Source organism: Hemiscyllium ocellatum, chromosome 1, assembly GCF_020745735.1.
Source record: "Hemiscyllium ocellatum isolate sHemOce1 chromosome 1, sHemOce1.pat.X.cur, whole genome shotgun sequence".
Classification (NCBI taxonomy): Eukaryota; Metazoa; Chordata; class Chondrichthyes; order Orectolobiformes; family Hemiscylliidae; genus Hemiscyllium; species Hemiscyllium ocellatum.
Window position 1 is genome coordinate 138,863,401 of NC_083401.1, and position 19,589 is coordinate 138,882,989.

General features: G+C 38.9%; 1 protein-coding gene across 1 annotated transcript in view; it reads left to right on the forward strand.

Annotated features, from left to right (window-relative positions):
- LOC132816624 (protein transport protein Sec24D-like) overlaps positions 1-19,589 on the forward strand; it is a 202,212-nt gene that overhangs the window by 34,139 nt on the left and 148,484 nt on the right. Inside the window, exons 6-8 of the mRNA XM_060826441.1 lie at positions 516-649; positions 15,147-15,258; positions 18,997-19,124. Coding sequence (XP_060682424.1) covers positions 516-649; positions 15,147-15,258; positions 18,997-19,124 — 374 coding nt within the window. The remainder of the gene's footprint in view (positions 1-515; positions 650-15,146; positions 15,259-18,996; positions 19,125-19,589) is intronic.

Below are 19,589 nucleotides of genomic sequence, written 5' to 3' on the forward strand. Positions count from 1 at the left end.
TAGCCTGCACATTCCTGAACATTATGGGCAATTTAGGATGGCCAATCCACCTAATGTGCACATCTCTGGGCTGTGGGAGAAAACCAGAGGACGTGGCGGCAACCCACGCAGACATGAGGAGAATGTGTAAACTCCACACAACAGCTACCCAAGGGTGGAATCGAATACAGACTCCTTGGTGCTGCAAGGCAACAGTGCTAACCACTGTGTTGCCCCAATACTAAGAATATTATTGCTGCTCTTAATTGGATGTAGCTTGCTCAACAAGTAAATTGCAGACAAAATGGAAACAATTTTATATATTTTTATCGTTAGTGTGGATCAGAAAATTCTTCAAGATCAACATTTTTGAATTAAAGTTGAAAATTTCTAAGCTTAACTGTTGGCTGTTATTTAAAATAAATGCTGTTTTCCTGAAGTATCAAATAACAACAGTTAATAGATTTTATGTAATTGAATACATGCAAACTAGAGCAATGAGTTGTTGTTTCAGTATTTATGGTTCTTCTTTCTAGGAGGGATGTACGGAGGACAGCAAAGAGGCCTTCAGCCAAATTATCCTGGTGCCTATCCAGGGGCTCCAGTGACCGGTGCACAGCTTGCTGGGCCTCAACAGAAGAAACTTGATCCTGACTCTATCCCTAGTCCAGTAAGTACAATAAACAGCACACATGATCAACTATTATCTCAACTTTGTTTTGTTTGGACTGTATTTGGAAACTTGTGTAACTTCATTATAATTCCTTGTGTCATTGTCGACTAGCCACTTATTTGACGTGGACTTCAAGAAGCATTTTAAATGCATCAGTAGTGTTGGAAAAATGCTTCTTTTATTATAGACGAAAGTATTTGGGTAGCATTTTTTTCAAATTAATCATCTGTTTTGGTAATATGATACATTGTAAGTATTTTCATTCCAAAGTTCATTTCCCCTCACTTTCAGACTTCTACATTGTACAGCTGCCATCAACTATCAATAACAAGATAAGCAAAGAACTGTGGAATGCTGGAAATCAAAAACAAAAACAGAATTTGCTGGAAAATCTCCAGTCTGACAGCATCTGTGGAGAGAAAGCAGCATTAACATTTTGGGTCCAGTGAGCTGCCTTCAGTACTGATTGTAGCTAGGAAAAGATTGGTGTATATGAAGGTGGGGTGGGGGTGAAGAGGCGAGGAGTAACAGTAGGTGGAGATGGAGCCAAGAGAGAGAGAGAGAGAGATCAACAATGGGATGGACAAATAATTGGTAACGATCAGCCTGGGAGAATGAAGAGCCACGAATGATGATCATTAATAGTTGATAGTGGGTTGGTTCTGGTAGCAGCTGTGATGACAAAGCTAGGTTTGGGGTAAGGACATGGGAGAAGGTGCTCGGGCCCTAAACTTTTGAACTCTATTAAGTCTGAAGACTACAGGGTCCCCAAGCCAAAGATGCTGTTCTTCTAAATTGCCCTGATCTTTGCTGGATCATTATAGCAATCCTGAGACAATGTTGTTGGCCAGAGAACAGGGTAGTGTGTTGAAGTGGCAGGCTATAGGAAGCTCATGATAATTTTTGCAGACAGAACATAGGTGCTCCACAAAGCTCTTTCCCAGTCTGCATTTCATCTCGCCAATGTAAAGGAGATCACATTGTTAGTTGCAAATATGCTCGATTGAGTCATGTGCCTGAAAGATGTGTGGGGCTCTTAGATAGAGAGGAGGGAGGAAGTAAATGGGCAATTGTCACACGTTCTAGACTTGCAAGTGAAGGTACCATGGGGTATGGGAAGGTATTGTGAGTAGAGGAGGAGTGAACCCAAGTGTTCAGGAGGGAACAGTTCCTGTGAAGGGCTGTCAAGGGAGAGGAGTGAATTGCACATCTGGTGCTGATCTTCAGCATTTATTCAGCAATCTTTTCTGAGCTCCAATCAGTTTTGAAGAAGGGTCACAGGACCTGAAACATTAACTCTGCTTTCTCTCCACAGATGTTGCTAGGGCTGCTGAGTTTTCCCAGCAATTTCTGTTTTTGTTTAACAATCCTAAGAATTTGCAGCACCAGATATAAACTGGAAGTGGCCAAATTGGGGGAAGATTCTGTGTTTGTGTGATGAGTTTCTCTCAATCCATATTCAGTGTGGATAATATTTCAGGCATTTCCTATAGTTCAATTTGACAATATTTCCATAACTAGAATTAGACACACTGTAGAGGCACTGTTAAGTGTTTACAATGTCTATTTGAAATGTGTACTTTATTCCAACAAATCCAATTTAATCAGCCAACACTTGTACCTGTAGTCTCCATGTCAAGATTATGAATCATCCAAAGGATTAGCAGTTCAGTAACTTCCTATTACACTGTATTCTTTTGATAGTTATCATTCCAAAGACCAGACATAATTCAGTTCCACTTAAATTATTCTGTTTTGTTTTAGACCTCACCTTTTCAACTTGGAATTCGATAAAGTTGAATTGCTTTTTATTTATACTCAAAAGTCCATTTTTTTGCGGACATACTTGGTTGGAATAGTACCCACAAGAAAAAGGCATTAAATATAGTGTGAATAAGGAGAGGGAAAATATTCATGTAAACCTGTAAAGACTTTATATTGAAAATATAAATTTTCTAACTGAAGTTACCTGCCTCCAGTTGTCTGCTATCTTTTGATCTACTATAAATAGAATACCATGCAACTTTAATTTGTGGCAAAATATCTTAGATGGCACTATTAAATTAAAGTACTAGAAGAAATTAGTGAATAATTAAGATTTATAACTTCCTTATTTCTAATATTTCTAAAGTACGTTCTTGAAAGTTAAAATGCTTGACTGTGCATCTGGAAAATGCTGTTTTTGTTCACTGGCAAGTGGTGGGACTGGTATCTGAAACTGTCAGTTCAAGAATAGTATGGGTTAGAGTAAAAATCCAGTTACTTTACTATCACTAGATCAGAGGAACATCCCCTACAAAACATGTGCAAATTTGAGAGAGTTTTCACATCAGTCTCTACTGTCAGCCTGTCTAAAGTTGCCATTTTTATGGCATCAGACACATGAGGGCAGAGTTTCCACCTTAATTGAACCTCCCCATTAGATCTGATCCAAACCTGTGGTACCTGAAATCCCCTGCCCTCATCACCTGTCCTCCCCTCCCCACCTGCCAAACCTGACCATCCCTCCTATTTTATCCTGTGCCAACCCTGACACTTCCACCTAGCTACGGTATATCCCTCACAATTCAACATTGAGTTTAACAATTTCAGATTGTGAACACCTTCCTGCATGTTCACTACTCACCCGCAAGTTCTGCTCTTATTGGTTGCTACCAGCACAGCAAACTCATTTTCCACTATTCACAGTTCCCGTTTGCATCACTACTACTTTCCCAGCTTCCTATCAACTATCCCTTTGTCTGCTTCCCTTTTTGTCTCTCTGGGCACTGTCTATTTATTTAGTTATTCAGTTCTTCCCACTCCCCCGTCATCAACATCAGTTCTGACCAAGGGTCACGACTCAAAACATCAACTCTGTTTTGCTATTCACAATTGCTGCCTTGTCTGCTGAATTTCTCCTTTTTTCATTTAAGATCTCCAACATCTGCTGTTCTTTGTTTATTTCCCACCCTGTTATATATTTGATGATTTGCAAGTCTTGAGCATTAAATTAGATGAGAGAAGTACTTTTCATCATAAGTTGGGAACAAACAAACATAGAAATTCGGAGCAGAATTTGGTCATTCAGCCTCTCGAGGCTGCTCCATCATTTAGGAAGACCATGGTTGACCATTGTCACAAACCGATCCTTTTTTTAGAAGTGTTCCTTGGCTCAAGGCTATTCGGTCATCGATTTTTTTTCAGAGGGCTCTGATCGGACTGGTTTGGTACAGAGATGAGAGAGGTTTTGAGAGTCTTTTTTTAAATATGTAAATAGATAAGACTTCAGGCCAAAGTGATATTGTTTTAGAAGAGACCTGTAAAATGAAAGGGGAATGGTCAGCTCTCTAGCTGAGCAGTTTAGTTCAGTCCAGAACTGGTTGGGAGTTCAACAGTGAGCTGTGTGGAAACTCTCTCTCTTCTGCCCTTCTAACTTCAACCTGTAAGCATCTGACCTTTTTTTATATTGTGTTTTAAAGGGGATTTGCTTATTAGGACTGTTATGTATATTCTGAACAGCATACTTAAGTCTAGTTTGGATAGACTGAGTTCTGTAGGGGTCCTTTATTCTGTTCTTTGTGTTTCATTGTGCAATTTTGTGAGTTTTTTTTGTCTCTCACTAACTTAATCTGGGTAATTTTCACAGTACCTTTATCAAAACAAATTGCAAAGTTATGGTCTGAGCTGCCTGTTTAATAATGTTTTGTGTGGTCTAGCCTAGTCCACAACACCATGTGGACTAATTAAATAGAGATCAGTTGAAATTTTTGGCTTAGAATGTGATTAAAATTTGTTGAGAAGACAATGAGGGTGTAATGGATTACCAAGGCTTAATTTTATTTCCGAGTAAGTTGTGAAGGAAATTATTATTCACTCAAGTAGGAATCAAAAGGTGGCATAGGAGAGAATAAAGACATTATAATAAAAGATATCAGTCATTGAGCTACATAGCTCATGATTTGGTCATAAACCAGTTGAATGTTGAGAGTGGAATCCCTTTTGGATATGTTGTAAGACTGTGTTTGCATGCAGGACCAATAATGTTAAATGTGTACATCTAATAGTTCTCTGCACATTCAGGAAATCTACAATTCTGGGAAAGCTTGAGAGTTTACTCTGGCAAGTTTGATTGAAATATATTTAGCTTTCATGGTCATCTAGTGACCCAGGAGAAAGTGTGGACTGGAGATCAGAGTTGAGGGTGTGGTGCTGGAAAAGCAGGTCTGGCAACATCTAAGGAGCAGGAGATGTCCTGATGCTCAGATGCTGCCTGAACTGCTGTGCTTTTCTAGCACCACATTCTTGACATCTAGTGACTGTCCTCCTTGAACTTGAGATGGCAAGCTACAAGATGCTTAAAAGATCTCCAGCAGCAACTTGGAAAATGAGATGATTGAAAGTTTTTGCCACTGGCACCTTCATAGCCATTGACAATGCAATGTTGCTACAGTAAGTGGCAGATTTCATTGCAGACCACTTACTGAAGTGCCGACATCTTGCACGTTCTTCCCTGAGGTTCAGACATGAGAATTGCTCTCTGAGCATCTTGGATAGGTAATACTTCGGTTGGACTTTTTGGCTCCTGTTCTTTTCTCATCCAGCAGCTTGTCCTTACTGTGTGCTATCTACGTTTCCCTAAGAAATTCAGCTTTTCAAGGGAAATGCTGATGTGTTTGCAAGTCATTGATTTGTGCAGAAGCCTTGATGTCAGCAAAATGTCATTTAACATCTGTCACAACACCACACCCTGTCAATTTTTGCAACTCGAAGCAAAAAATAAAGTACAAATATTTGTAGAATAGAAACAACGATTGGAATAACCTAACCAGCACTTAACTGTATGTAGTGGGTGATCCTGTTAAACAGTGTTCATGCAAAGGGGGTTCTTCCTGCTGTTGAAAGTTTGTTCATTAGTGTGAGACTAACAGAAAGCATTCTTTGGAATGTGAGCTACAAAATTACATCATAAGCATTAAATCAACATTCCATGCAGATTGACATCATGATCTGCCAGTTGCACAATTCTGGCACATCTTAAAATCTTCACAAAATGGTGTGTATTACCACTTTTGCCACATAAGTTTGTGCATAAGGAGCAGATACCATTTTGGTGCTTTCAGGGTAGGTTTAGCATCAAAAGGTGCAAGCAATTCCAGTTTCTAAGCTATTTCATTCACAAACCATTGCCTGGTCAACCAGCAGAACATAATTCACTTTTGTTTATTTTTGCTTCTACTCACAAACAGATACTTTTTAAAAAAAAATGGATTTTTTGCAAAAGTTGAATTTGGCTACAGCAAAAACACCTGGTTAGTGTTCCATTTGAAACCCAGATAAAGCTAGAATGCGTAACAATACTTTAAAGATATTTCCAAAGATGTCAGTCTGCAAACAGTGTCAACTATCTCTTGCAGTGCAACTTGGAAAAGATTTTGAACAATTCCAAGATTAAATAAACTGGCCTGAAGCCATGAGGAGTCTATTGAAGTATCATTCAGTTTCTGGTATTTTTCTTTCCACTGGCCAGACAGACTGATGTTCCACATTGCTGGTGTCTCTTACACTATGCCTCATTTTTTGTTTCATCCAGTTTAGCATATTTCACAATTGGCCTCTCTTATACTCACTTACTGCTCACTATTTGCCTTCTCAATGCAGTTTACACTTTCTTGCAGATACCTGAGGTGTCCTGTCAATGGAAGAATCACAGTAATTATTTGGTTCTCCATCTTAATTGTCTAAAGATTGGTTTCCATTGTTCACCTGTCCAGAAGTCCCATCTTGGAGACCTGCCATGAATTAGATTGGTTGATAGCTTTGTCATTTCAGTAGTGCTGATGGTACTAGTGGTGAGGATGACAAGTTGGCATCAGAGTGTATGTACTAGAGTCCAGGATCATGTGCACCTTTGGTGGAGTCTCAGAGTAAGGAAGAAAAAAAATTGGGCAAGTGGGGGTGAGGAGGGTGGAGCTCATAATGAGAGGGGGGACCACTTGCAGGGAGGGGCAGACCTTGAGATAGGGGGAATGCACAAACTCTGTCCAGTGTCATCTTTGCCTCATGCCACTGAACCTCCTACAGGCCTCAACTGAGACCAGGTGGAAGAAACGGCCCTTTGGTGGTATTGTCGGAACGTTCCTTTAAAATTGGGGACATGTTAAAAGTGGATAGGACAGTGACAGAAGGCCATCCAGGTAATTCTATGGGTCACATCCAATATGGAAACCCAATCTTTTCTTGAGTTCTGGACGCCAGATAAGCAATCTAATAGTATAATAGCCATGAAAGTGTTGAGAGTGATGGTGGTGAAGAACAACCATGTACCCTCAGCCCATAACTTGAAACTGACATTGTATTTTTGGATGCTGCTGCTGAGGAGCTCTGTATGGATCAGGAAGTGAAGAGAGTCCAGGATGCATTTTTGGACCCATATAACTCTGAGAATGCAAAGATAAACCATTTTTTGGAATTCTCTGCCTATGATTCGATAAGAAAGAATGGAATGAAGCTCCCCAGCTGGATAATAGCATTGGAAGAGGGTCGTGGAATTAGCTGATTCCCCAAAAGATGTAGACAGCTGTGCAGGATAAGATGGGAATGTTTACTTTTCTTGCATTCACTTAGGCTGTCATTTGCAACTTTGCTAAGAGCTACTTCTGTATTGTGACCACAAAGGAAACCTGATTGCAGGAATTTGAACATGGTGTTTGGGAGAAGATGGCACAGATTTAAGAAGTGACAAGACAGTTCAAAGGATTTCACCCAACAAAGAAATGTTGGAGATTGCCCAGATGGAAGATTTGAGGGTTAATTTTTTTTTTGAAGAGAATGATTGATTATAACAGATATGAAGAGAACTGGGACATTTCCTGAGGATAGAGAATCATTAACAATCTTAGTGTGGGAAGCAGGAAGGAAAATTGAGTGGTCTGTGTAGTTCAGTGTGAATAGGGCTAAGAGAGGTAAAGGTGTATTGCATGGACAAAATGAATTCAGAGAAGCTGGAAGGGGAGATGCCCTGGAAAATAAAGTTACAAATTCAGGTTTAGGACAGGGGAGTCTTCAAGAAAATAGGCTTGGTGGGCTGAGAGACGTGAGAAGACTGGTAGAGACAGCTGACCAAATGGTCCACATCTTGGTGACGAAGAAATCCATGAGGTAAGTCACATTTGTAACAGGTGACTGTATAGGAGATGAAAAGGATGGGTTTAAGAAGAAGAGAAGAAACAGAAGAGAATTAGCAATTGGCTCAAAACAGTTGTAATTATCCTAACAAAGATGATGATATTAATATTATAAAAGTGGTCAATACTACCATTTTGAAAGGAACCATTAACATTTAGAAACTCTTGCTGATGTCTTTTTGCTGCAAAAATCCCTTGAACTGCTACTTCTGTTGGGATGTTCTGCTTACCCTGACAAACCTACTGCCATTTCTTTAACTTATCCCCATTTTTAACTCATGAGGGATTTCCCTTCTCATGATATTATGCTTGTAAATCATGTTATAATCATTCATTATTTCATTAACTTCATTGTTTCTATATTGTGGATATGGATGATATAGAGTGTATTGCACACATCCAGAATTACTTCAGGATGTGTGCAGCTTTTTATGCCTTTGCTTATCAGAGACAGTCCGATAAAGTCAAAATGTTTTCGATATGTTATTGCAATTTACAAAGGGTTGATGTGGCATTGCTTGCTTTTATAGCCGCACTCCTGACAGCATGAACCATCCTGCTCTGAGGCTTCCTTCTTGGGTTCTAAGTAGTCTTGCACCCTTAACTTTGTCTCTGACAATATTTACTGTGCAGAAACCTTTGAGAATCAAAGGACGTTGATCACCTGAGTTCCCCAATAATGGCCTACAGTTTTTCAATCATTATGCTCTTAGTGTATCTACTTTTTTAAAACTTGAAATGCTTTATTGTTTGTAAACTACAGTAGATTTTCACTTGAATGTGAATAATGCCATTAGATGGCAGCAGAATTACTTAGGTGAGCAGGAATTTACACCTGCTGTGTTTTTGATGCATCACAGAATATTTAAGTCTGTGCACAATTTACTCTGCATCTCATATTTTCTTATTTCCTTCATGCTGTTTGTTTTCAGCCTAGAACCCAAATTATCCTAATGCAAAATTGCTGCTGGCTAAAATAACAATGTCTTCCTCAGTTTAGTTTCTCCCAGTCTTTGCCTGTTTTGTCTGTATTTCTATAGCTTGGTTTTGTGTCATCACATAAAACAGCTGATAAATTTCGCAGTTTTCTTTACATCTCTCCCTGATTTTACCCTTATTGGAGATCAGATTTGCTCCCTTGTTCCAGAATACAGTTTCCTGTAAAGTGTTCAGTTGCTTCTCTTCTTGAGTTTTTCTTTTCCTAACTTTTTTTTGTCATATTCAACCAGACCAGTGTTGCTGATGTTCTGACGTCCTGCAGCCTGGCATTAGCTCTCATGGACATTTCAGCAAGTTTTATTTTCATTTTGAATCTACTCTCAGCTAATGACATTTTGTTTCAGCGTAACCATCTGGGTGACATGGTGGCACAGTGGTCAGCACTGCTGCTCATAGCACCAGGGACCCGGGTTCAATTCTGGCCTCAGGCAACTGTCTGTGTGGAGTTTGCACATTTTCCCCATGTCTGCGTGGGTTTCCTCCCACAGTCCAAAGATGTGCAGGTTAGGTGAATTAGCTATGTTAAATTGCCTATAGTGTTAGGTGCATTAGTCGGGGTAAATGTAGGGGAATGGTTCTGGGTGGGTAGCTCTTTGGAGGGTCGGTGTGGACTTGTTGAGCCAAAGGGTCTGTTTCCACACTGTATGGAATTGAATCTAATCTAATGAGTATATATGCATATTAATTATTCACCATGAAATAGCTTTGTAGAATTTTTCTTTTCGTATCTTTTTTCTCTTTCAACCTAAATGGTAGGCTGACAGTGCAAATTAGTCTCCCATTAAATGTGCTGCATGATATTCATGAAGTGGAGTTCAATATTTGCCCTCATTCAAGGTCGGGGGGGGGGAGGTGCTTGCATATTCTGACAAAGTTGTGTGGCGTGTACAGGGGTCAATTAATAATTCTTTAGGAGCTGACTTATTGAAACCAGGGATAAAAGACCAGTGAAACCTATTCAGTAACACTGGATGCTGAAAATGAGTCATTGGGCATGAAATGCTAACTTTGTTTCTTTCCCCACTAAAGCAACCAGAGCTGCTGAGCTTCTCCAGCACTCTTTAATATTACTGCAGATCTTCAGCATCTGCAGTGGTTTGCTTTTGTCATTTATGTTCATGTTGGTTGACAGTGGTCTGTATAGTCTGATCCTTGCAGAACATTACTTTTTACCAGTACAAATGATTACTCCTAGCCTCTACTTTCTATTTTGTCGCCAGTTTACCATCCATTTTTATACTTGATCCTGACTGCACATGTTCTGACCTTAAACATAAATCTACTCAAAATACTTTATTGGAAGTCTATTCAAAATGCAAATATGTTACATTTATTTTGTTACCCGTGTTTACTTGTTACTGCTTCTAATCTTGTTTTACTCTTTCTGCTATACATGTTATTCTTTCTGTTGCTTTTAGTCTTCCACTTTCTGCTCTTTATGTTCTATTTTTTTCCTTTACTACTTGCTGTTATTTCTAGGTGATTTTATTTAGACAACAAAAGGTTAAAAACTTGAGAGAGTTAAATATCATTCAACACCAGGTTATAATCCAACAAGTTTATTTGGAAGTACAAGCTTTCGGAGCGCTGTTCCTTTGTCAAATAGCTAGTAGAGTAGGATCATAGGGCATACATGTAGCCCCTTGATGAAGGAGCAGTGCTCCAAAAGCTTGTATTTCCAAATAAACCTGGTGTCATGTGATTTTTAACTTTGTCCACCCCAGTCTAACACCAGCACATCTACATTATTTCCTGATAGAGATTCATTGATGTTGAAAGGTCACAAGAAATGACAAGATTGGGGTATTAGAGCAGAGAGGATTGCTTCCTATTTTATCCTGAATGGTACGTGTCATTGACTAAGACAGACAAGTGGAACAAATGGATAGACAAGGATTTAGATATTATGAATCACTCATTCATTATGAAATGCTCTCATTTCTGATCATCATCAAAAGTAAATGCAGAGAATAAATACAGATGGGTAGAATTTCTGTGAGGTTTTCCTGCTCTCCTCCATAACTTTAACTGAAACATCAGAAAAAAACTATAAAAACAGTAGTTTACACTCATTCCTTGAGTTTATGTTGATCATTTGTGAAACTTAATTTAAGAGATTGGAGAAAGCTGAGCAGACATTCCAGACACACATGTTCTACCAGTTGTAGTGTATGGTGGTTGATCATTTGAAAACTGTGTTTATCAATTGCGTTGTTCGAAAGTTTACTCTCAGAACAGTAATTATTTAAAGTTATCAGCATTTGGCAGATGCAGGTCTGAACTTTGTCGCTATAGTTGTTACAAAAAAGTTATTGTTTAAGGTACGTTTCGTTAACAATGAACACTCAACGATGCATTCAGTGACGATCAAAAAGCTCAAGGCAGCTGGAGCAGGCATAAAATTATTCACATTTTGCAAAATTTAATCTGCCTGTTTGATAGTCTTAAAATAAGGAAGTAGAACACTGCAAAATGTTAAGTTTTTTTTCTGAAGTACAGCCAATTCCTGTTCATATGCTTAACTGGTAAAGCATTTCAGAATAGAGTTTCTGGATTCTGTCAAACAACACCTCACAAATTTAGGTTGCTATAATGTTTTTAACTGTTTGTGCTCCACTTGATTTATCCCAATATGGTAAGAAGATTCATAAAGATTTTTCTCTATTGGCCAAAGGTACTAATATGGAATTGTCCCTCCATTATTAACGTTCATGCATAAATAAACTATAGCAGACAGTATTTTAGAAGCTTCGCATACTGAGTTACTTGATACCATCATGTCGTTGAAGGTTAATGCAATAATCCAACTTCTAATTTGTTACAGTTGTGAAAATGTTTTCAAAGATTGGTGTAATGTTTAAAAATAAATGCAAGTTTCATGTTCAGTCAATTCAGAATATTATTTCAGAAACATTGGGAATTGTCAATAATTTGGTAAAGGGACTGAGAGTAAATTCTTTATGATTGTGCTCCAAGGCACATTATAGGTCACAGTGGGTTGTTACCTGCCTATCCATGACCACAAATCTGTTCGAAAGGGACCTCCCAGGAGTGCAATGTTGCTGAATCTGTCCATTTTATTGCAGTTTAATAGATTTATATAGCTGTAATTATTTTTGGAATGATGTATGTAAACGCACTACATTTTAAAATTAAAATAAATTGAATTTTGCTCTTAAAAGATGATTCTTGAAAGATCTGTATAATTGCACATCTTTTCTAATGCACAAAATACAGGTATGAATATATAATAGGCTTATTCAGTGAGCCAGTGCTGGTCTAAAGTAGTGTTTATATTTAGTATAAGTACATAAATATTTTGATGAAATTTGCTGATTGGGAAATGTCTCCTGTTACTGCCACAACTGTGTTTGTGATTTTTTTCCCCATATTACCCAGTGCCCACAAAACCTCTAAGAGGCCGATTTTATGATTATTAAGAAATTAGTTTGGATCAGGTGACATAGAATTACAATGGATGAAAGTAAGCAATAACAAGGAGAAGATTTAGGGTTATATTTTAGGTCCACTAACAGTGATTGGTATGCAACAGAGAATATATCAGGAGATAATGAGGTAATGTAATAAAACACAGCACATTTATCAAGGGTGACTTTGACCTTCATATAGATTGGAGAAAATCAAGTTGGCAGAGGTTGCCTTGAGGAAGCATTCTTAGAGTGCATTTGGGATAATTTCCTCAAAAAAAAATGTTTTGGTTCAAACCAGGAATCGGGCTGTTTTGGATATGGTAATGTGTAGAGGCAGGTTTAATAAATTATCACAGAATATAAGATCCCCTAGGGAACATGACCATAACATTGTAGAATTTAACATTCAATTTAAGAGTGAGAAACTTAGGTCCAAATCAACTGTGCTAAATTTAAATAAGGATAATTACAAGAATGAGGGCAGGGTTGGCTGGATTGGACTAGAAAAGTAGTTTAGCTGAAAAGATTGAAGGTTGAACAAAGACAAACATGTTAAAACAAGTGCATGACTCATGACAAGGATTATATCCCAGTGAGGAAGAAGAGCTGTAGGAAGTGGATAAACCAGCAATAATTAATGAAGGTATTAAGGACACTACCAGATTGCAAGGAAAACCTTCAATGTGGCTAAGATTAGTGATAAATCAGGGAATTTGGGAGTGTTTTAAAAGCTAACAAGGACAGCCAAAAAGGTAATCAGGTGAGAAAATAAACTTTGAGAGCAAAGTGGTAAATAGCATAAAAACAAACTGTAAGAGCTCCTTTAAATATGTAAAAAAAAGACACCTTTGGATCTGGGCTCTTTAGAGAAGGAAGATGGACAAATAATAATGGAGAGTCAGAAAATGGCAGAGGACTACTAAGAGCTGTAACATTAGAGATTTGGGATCATACTGCAAGAATCACAAAAAACTAGCACCCAAGCAGCAAATAATAGGGAAGGCAATGGAATGTTGGCCTTTATTTCGAAGGGAATGAAGCATAAGTGTACAGAGGTCTTGCCAAAACTATACAAGACACTGGTCAATACTGTGAACAGTTTTGGTCTCATTCTCTAAGGAACGTGAATACACTGATTAAACAGGTTAAATACGGAAAGGTCTTTCTCCTTGTGAATGTGTCTAGGAATACAGAACCCAGTCTCAGAGTAAGGAGTTGCCCGTTTAGCACACAGATGAGCAGAAAATCTTTGTAATAGAGAGTGGTCACCTGTGGAATTCTTTACTGCAGAAGCTGTTCATTATGGGTGTGTACGTTCAAGGTTGAGACAGACAGATTTTAATCATTAAAGAAATTAAGGGTTGTGGGATAAGTGGCGATATAAGGAAAATGGAGATGAAAGTGATTGAATTCAGCATATAAACATTGGCAGAACAAAATCAATGGGCTGAATAGCCTATTTCTACTCCTGCATTTTATGGTCTTTTAGTTTGTGCTTTTCTTTCAGATGTATTCTGATAGCTGGTAAAAAGGTTGGTAAAAACCCTCCTGACACATCTCTTTGGGGTTCCCTTTCAATCTGTCCCTGATCAGGTGAGCAGAGGGAGAGGGTGGAATGGAAGAACTTGTTCTTAACAACCCAAGATAATCAGAATGCAATGCAATGAAAATAGATTTTGACTTATTTGCAATCTCTGCTGGCCCTAATTAAAAACAGATTGAGTCACAGAATTTGTTTCCAAAGCTAGATTAAAAGTCCTGAGGGTGAATTTCCTCAGAGCTTCTCACATTCCACCTTCTAAATTTCATTGGATGGAAAGCAGAAGCTCCCGCTTTTGGGTGTAAATCAGGTTTCTAACAGTTTCTTCAACAATACAACAGCAGTTTGGCAGTAGCTCTGAGGAAATTCATTCACACCACATCCTTCTGACACCCTGGCTTGTCTTTGTCAAATATTTCTTCACTGATTTCTGTTTCTCTTTCGACCCTGAATTTATTTTGCTACCTTTTGATGCACAATTGTTTCAACAATTTGACATTTTCTTTTCTCATTTTTTTATACCAAATCTCATTTTGTACATCACTGTCCTCATGTATTGCAAAGACTTGTGCCCTTTTTCAACTCTTTGACATCTTACTGGACTCTTGTCCCTCATGCTGTCATATATGACATAATTCTCTTGTGTTGTGCTTTGTTGCTACAATTACACAAGTTTAATCTTTTGCTTTCTTATCATTCCTTTGAATTGTTTAACCCATTTTTCCCTGCCTGATTATTTTGCTGTATGTATCATTTTCTCTCCTTTTCCTCTCTCCTTCTGTTTGTCCTTACCTCTTCCATATCTGTCTTCCTTACATTTTCCATTGTATGCCCCTCTATTAGTTTCTCTCAATTCTTTGTCTTGCCATGCCTTTCCTTACCTTACTCATTCCATTGTCTGACCTCTCTTTGCATCTGAGCTCTCTTTCTTTCATGAAGGATCTGTTCTGAGAAAGGGTCACTGGATCCAAAACCTTAACTCTGATTTCTCTCCAGAGATGTTGCCAGACCTGCTGAGCTTTTCCAGCAATTTCTTGGTCTCTTTCTTTAACCTTTACGGAAGAGCAGTGATGTCTCGTTCAGCAATCAGAAGAAGTTGATCGTTTATATCATTGATAACAATCTCTTATTGGTATTTATGTATGTAACAATGTATTTATCTTTCACCTTTAATATAAGGCTATCTCTAGAGAAGTTAATTGTATCTAAACTATCACATTTTGACCTTTAAAAGAACAGTAAAACATGATCATGCAACTTTATAAATACCGTGTATAAATTAAATATGCTTTATAAATAATGGAAGCATTGGACCTTTATTTGAAAATATGTAACAGTGTATATATATTTCTTTTTAGATCCAGGTTATAGAAGAAGATAAAGTTCGAAGGTCAGGCCAGCTCTTCGTAACAAATACCAAGGGCCAAGTTCCTCCCCTTGTTACCACCAACTGTATGGTACAGGATCAAGGTAACATGTTTGTTAATATTGTTAATTTCATATCATTTTGAAAATGATATGAAATCATTATGGAACATGAATCACAGTGCTACGTTACTACTATTCTTAATTGGTACACTTGATAACTAACCCACCACCATATACTTGAGTGATTTCCTGCCATTTTACAGCCAAATATAATCTGATAAGAGCATATTTGACCTTATCTTCCATTAAGTGAATATGTTTTGTTATATAGTGCAGTGCAAGTGGCTTGCGTTGTAATATTTTATATTCTGGATTCTGAAGGAACTTGAGCACTTTTGTAAATTTGAACTCGTGAATGTTTAAAACTTTCTTAAACAGGAATTGCATTTCAAAGGAGTGTTCAGTTGGCCGAGAAGGCTTGGATCTCATTCTGTATGCAGCTAAAAAGCCAGTAAATCCAACTATGCTAGAAAAAGCCTTTATGCTTACAAGGGTTTGGAAGGGAAGTGTCAAAGGGTAGCAAAAATGGAAGTTGGTGAGTTAGAAAGTGAGGACAGGGGAGCCCTGTCACTGTTGTGGGAGGGAAAAGAGGAGGTGAGGACCACAGTGCAGGAGATGGGTCAGGCATGGCTGAGGGCCCTGTCAAGCACAGTGGTGGGGAATTCTTGGCTGAGGAAGAAGGTGTACATTCTGGTTGCCCTCTTGTAGAAGTTGGCATCGTCAGAACAGACATAATGGAGTCGGAGAAACTGGGAGAATAGAACAGAAAGGAGAGTATGACGTGTATAGTCAAGGTAACTGTGGAAATCTATGGATCCACTAGAAACAGCCTTCCACAGGAATAGTTCCTCCATGACGGATTGGTCCACTTCTCCTCCATTCTCAATATCTCTCCTCAGCCCCACAGCACCTTTGCCTGCAACCACAGAATGTGGAACACCTTCCTGTTCACTTCCTTCCTCCATACTATCCAAGGCCCCTGCACTTCACTCAATCTAGTGTATTGTATTCAGTGCTCACAATGTGTTCTGCTCTACACTGGAGATTGGAAGCACAGACTATGAATTGCTTTGCAGAACAACTGCGTTCTATCTATATAAAGATCCCGAGCTTCCTGCTGCCTGCCACTTCAACACAGGCTGTGTTCCCTGGCCAATACCTCTGTCTCTGGCTTGCAGCAATGTTACAGTGAAGCTCAGGGGAAGCTGGAAAGACGGCATCTCATTTTCCACTTGGGGGCTCTACAGCCTTCAGAACTCAATGTCAAGTTCAATAATTTTAGGGTCTGAGCCCCTACGTCGCAGGCCTTGTCATCAAACTGGTCGCTACCACATTCCATCCATTGTCAGCCACTAATTGTCCTCTTTAGCAGCTATTCGTTCTCCCAAGCTGACCTTTACCCATTCCTTTGTCTGCCCAACTGTTTTTCTATCTCTGGGCTCTATTTCCGCCTATCATTCACTCCTGTCCCCACATCCCAGCTTCATACCAACCTTGACCTGACTAAGGTTGATTCTGAAGAAGGGTCACTGACTCCGAAATTGCTTTCATTTCATAGATGCTGCCAGACCCGCTGAGTTTTTCCAGCAATTCCCTGTTTTTGTTTCTGGTTTCCAGCATCTGCGGTTCTTTGGAGCTTTTTTACTTATGCTGCGGGCTTTTTCAGATGTCGCAGGTGACATCAGCAAACACTACAGTTCTCCAGTGTATCCAGGAGATTGTTAAGAGTCTTTAAACTAGCAACATGTATACTGTATCTACGTCTTTATGGATAGTGTAAAGCAGGACAAGAGAGCAATAGACTTTGATGCATTGCAGAATTTCTGAAAATGCAAAGTGCTACAGATTGCGCACAGATTGACTTGCACGCTCCCTATGGCCATCTGTATCAACCAAATGGGATTCCATTCTGTTAGCTGGTTTGAAACTTCTGGCCACACATCCCACTGATCAGCGGCTGCTTCAGCAGATTGTTCATTTCATCCTGCGCCAATCCCTGTGCTGCTTTAAATTCACCCACATCCTGCAGTTGACTAGTGTCCTTCCAAAAAGTATTTTCCTGTTATTTGGTCACAAGATATATTTCATTTTTGAGAAATGTTGACTGCCCTTATTTGGTATCATAAACACTCACTGTCTGTTACCATCACTTTTACAGATGGCTGCCAACAGGTAACACTGGCTGCACATATCTGAGTAAAGTGATTCAGCAGTGCAAGTATTGTGTCCTGCCTGTGTAAACTGAGACAGACACCCACAGTAGGCATTCCATTCTGGATACAGAAAGTCCAAGAATTTTGGGCCAATGGGCTGAGAAATGCCAGATGGAGTTTAATTTAGATAAATGTGAAGTGCTGCATTTTGGGAAAGCAAATCTTAGCAGGACCTATATACTTAATGGTAAGGTCCTAGGGAGTGTTGCTGAATAAAGAGACCTCAGAGTGCTGCTTCATAGCTCCTTGAAAGTGGAGTCGTAGGTGGTTGGGATAGTGAGGTTTGGTATGCTTTCCTTTATTGGTCAGAGTACTGAGTATAGGAATTGGGCCTGTTGCGGCTGTACAGGACATTTGGTTAGGCCACTATTGGAATATTGCATGCAATTCTGGCTCCTTCCTATTGGAAAGATGATGTGAAACTTGAAAGGTTCAGAAAAGAAGGATGTTGCCAGGGTTGGAGGATTTGAGCTATCAGGAGAGGCTGAATAGGCTAGGGCTGTTTTCCCTGGAGCATCGGAGGCTGAGGGGTAACGTTATAGAGATTTATAAAATCATGAGGGGCATGGATAGGATAAATAGACAAAATCCTTTCCCTGGGGTGGGGGAGTCCAGAACTAGAGGGCATAGGTTTAGGGTGAGAGGGGAAAGATATAAAAGAGACCTACGGGGCAACTTTTCACACAGAGGGTGGAACGTGTATGGAATGAGCTGCCAGAGGAAGTAGTGGAGGTTGGTACAATTGCAACATTTAAAAGGCATCTGGATGGGTATATGAATAGGAAGGGTTTGGAGGGATATGGGCCAGGTGCTGGCAGGTAGGACTAGATTGAGTTGGGAAATCTGGTCGACATGGACGGTTTGGACCGATTGGTCTGTTTCTCTGCTGTACATCTCTATGACTCTTGGACTCCAATTTAGATATGCAAATCAACATAAAGTACCATTTTGTGTTGTCCTAAATCATACCTCTGTTAGTTTCCCTGGTATCGCAAATAACGAACAAAAAATATCAGCCAGCAGCATAACAGTTTTATTTTTGTCGGACCTGATAAAGCTCAAGAAAGTAAACCCCCCTCACCCCACAATTGTGATCAGCTAGAAACACCCACTCCAACATAGTGTACCACCTTTCCACTGCAGTTCCTGCAATAGCAGTTAGGGGCAACAAGAACAATGAAGAGCTGTCAAGTCTTGTTGCTTCAACTCTGTTGTCGTACCTCTCTTGATATTAAGATAGAGTAGTGTTTTTGCTGATGACTCAATTCAGGTGAAATTATTTGCTGCTCTGTTTTACTGAAATGGACAGAAACGACAAGATTACTCATTATCCTCTTCCAAGAACTTAGAGGAAAGGTAACCCACTATAAAACTGAATTAGGATGTCATCTGGCCATCTACAGGATTGTGTGATATCCTGTACTTTGCTATAAAATATATTGGCAATTGGAAACCTTTACTTTTCTTGTAAGCTTTATGAACAAGTGAAGAAATTGTAAGCAAGTTAAGCCTCTGCCGAGGAACGTGAATCAGTATTCATTTTTTTTGTCTCATTTATGTTTTAAAGGAAATGCAAGCCCTCGTTTTATACGCTGCACAACTTACTGCTTCCCTAGTACAGCAGACATAGCCAAACAATCTCAGATTCCGTTGGCAGCTGTCATCAAACCTTTTGCATCATTACCATCAAATGAGGTAAGATAATAACTGGGTTAATGTCATTTTAAGGCTCAAATTCAAAGAGGACAGGTCAGACCATTTTGAGCTAATCGCACTGATATAGATTTCTGCAGTTAATTCTTCTAATTATTTAAATCGAAATTCATCATAGTTTGTTAGCTCTAGCATGTAAAACGATAGTTTGGCAACTGTCAAGGTTAGTAAAATAGCCAAAGGAATCATGAAAACAAATAAATGTAGCCAAAGGAATTGTGAAAACCTAAGTAGCTGATTAGTACTTGCTTCATAAGAAAACTGTAAACCAAAATAAGTCATCAAATGAGTCCCAAATGAAGAAATTCTGAAAATGATTTCACTTTTTTGTAGTTTTTGACATTAATATGAATCAGCACCAATATAAATTAAACATGAATTAACAGACAAACGATGCTTCAAATAGGAAGGTAAATTGCAGTTTAACTAGTCAATACAATATCGTAA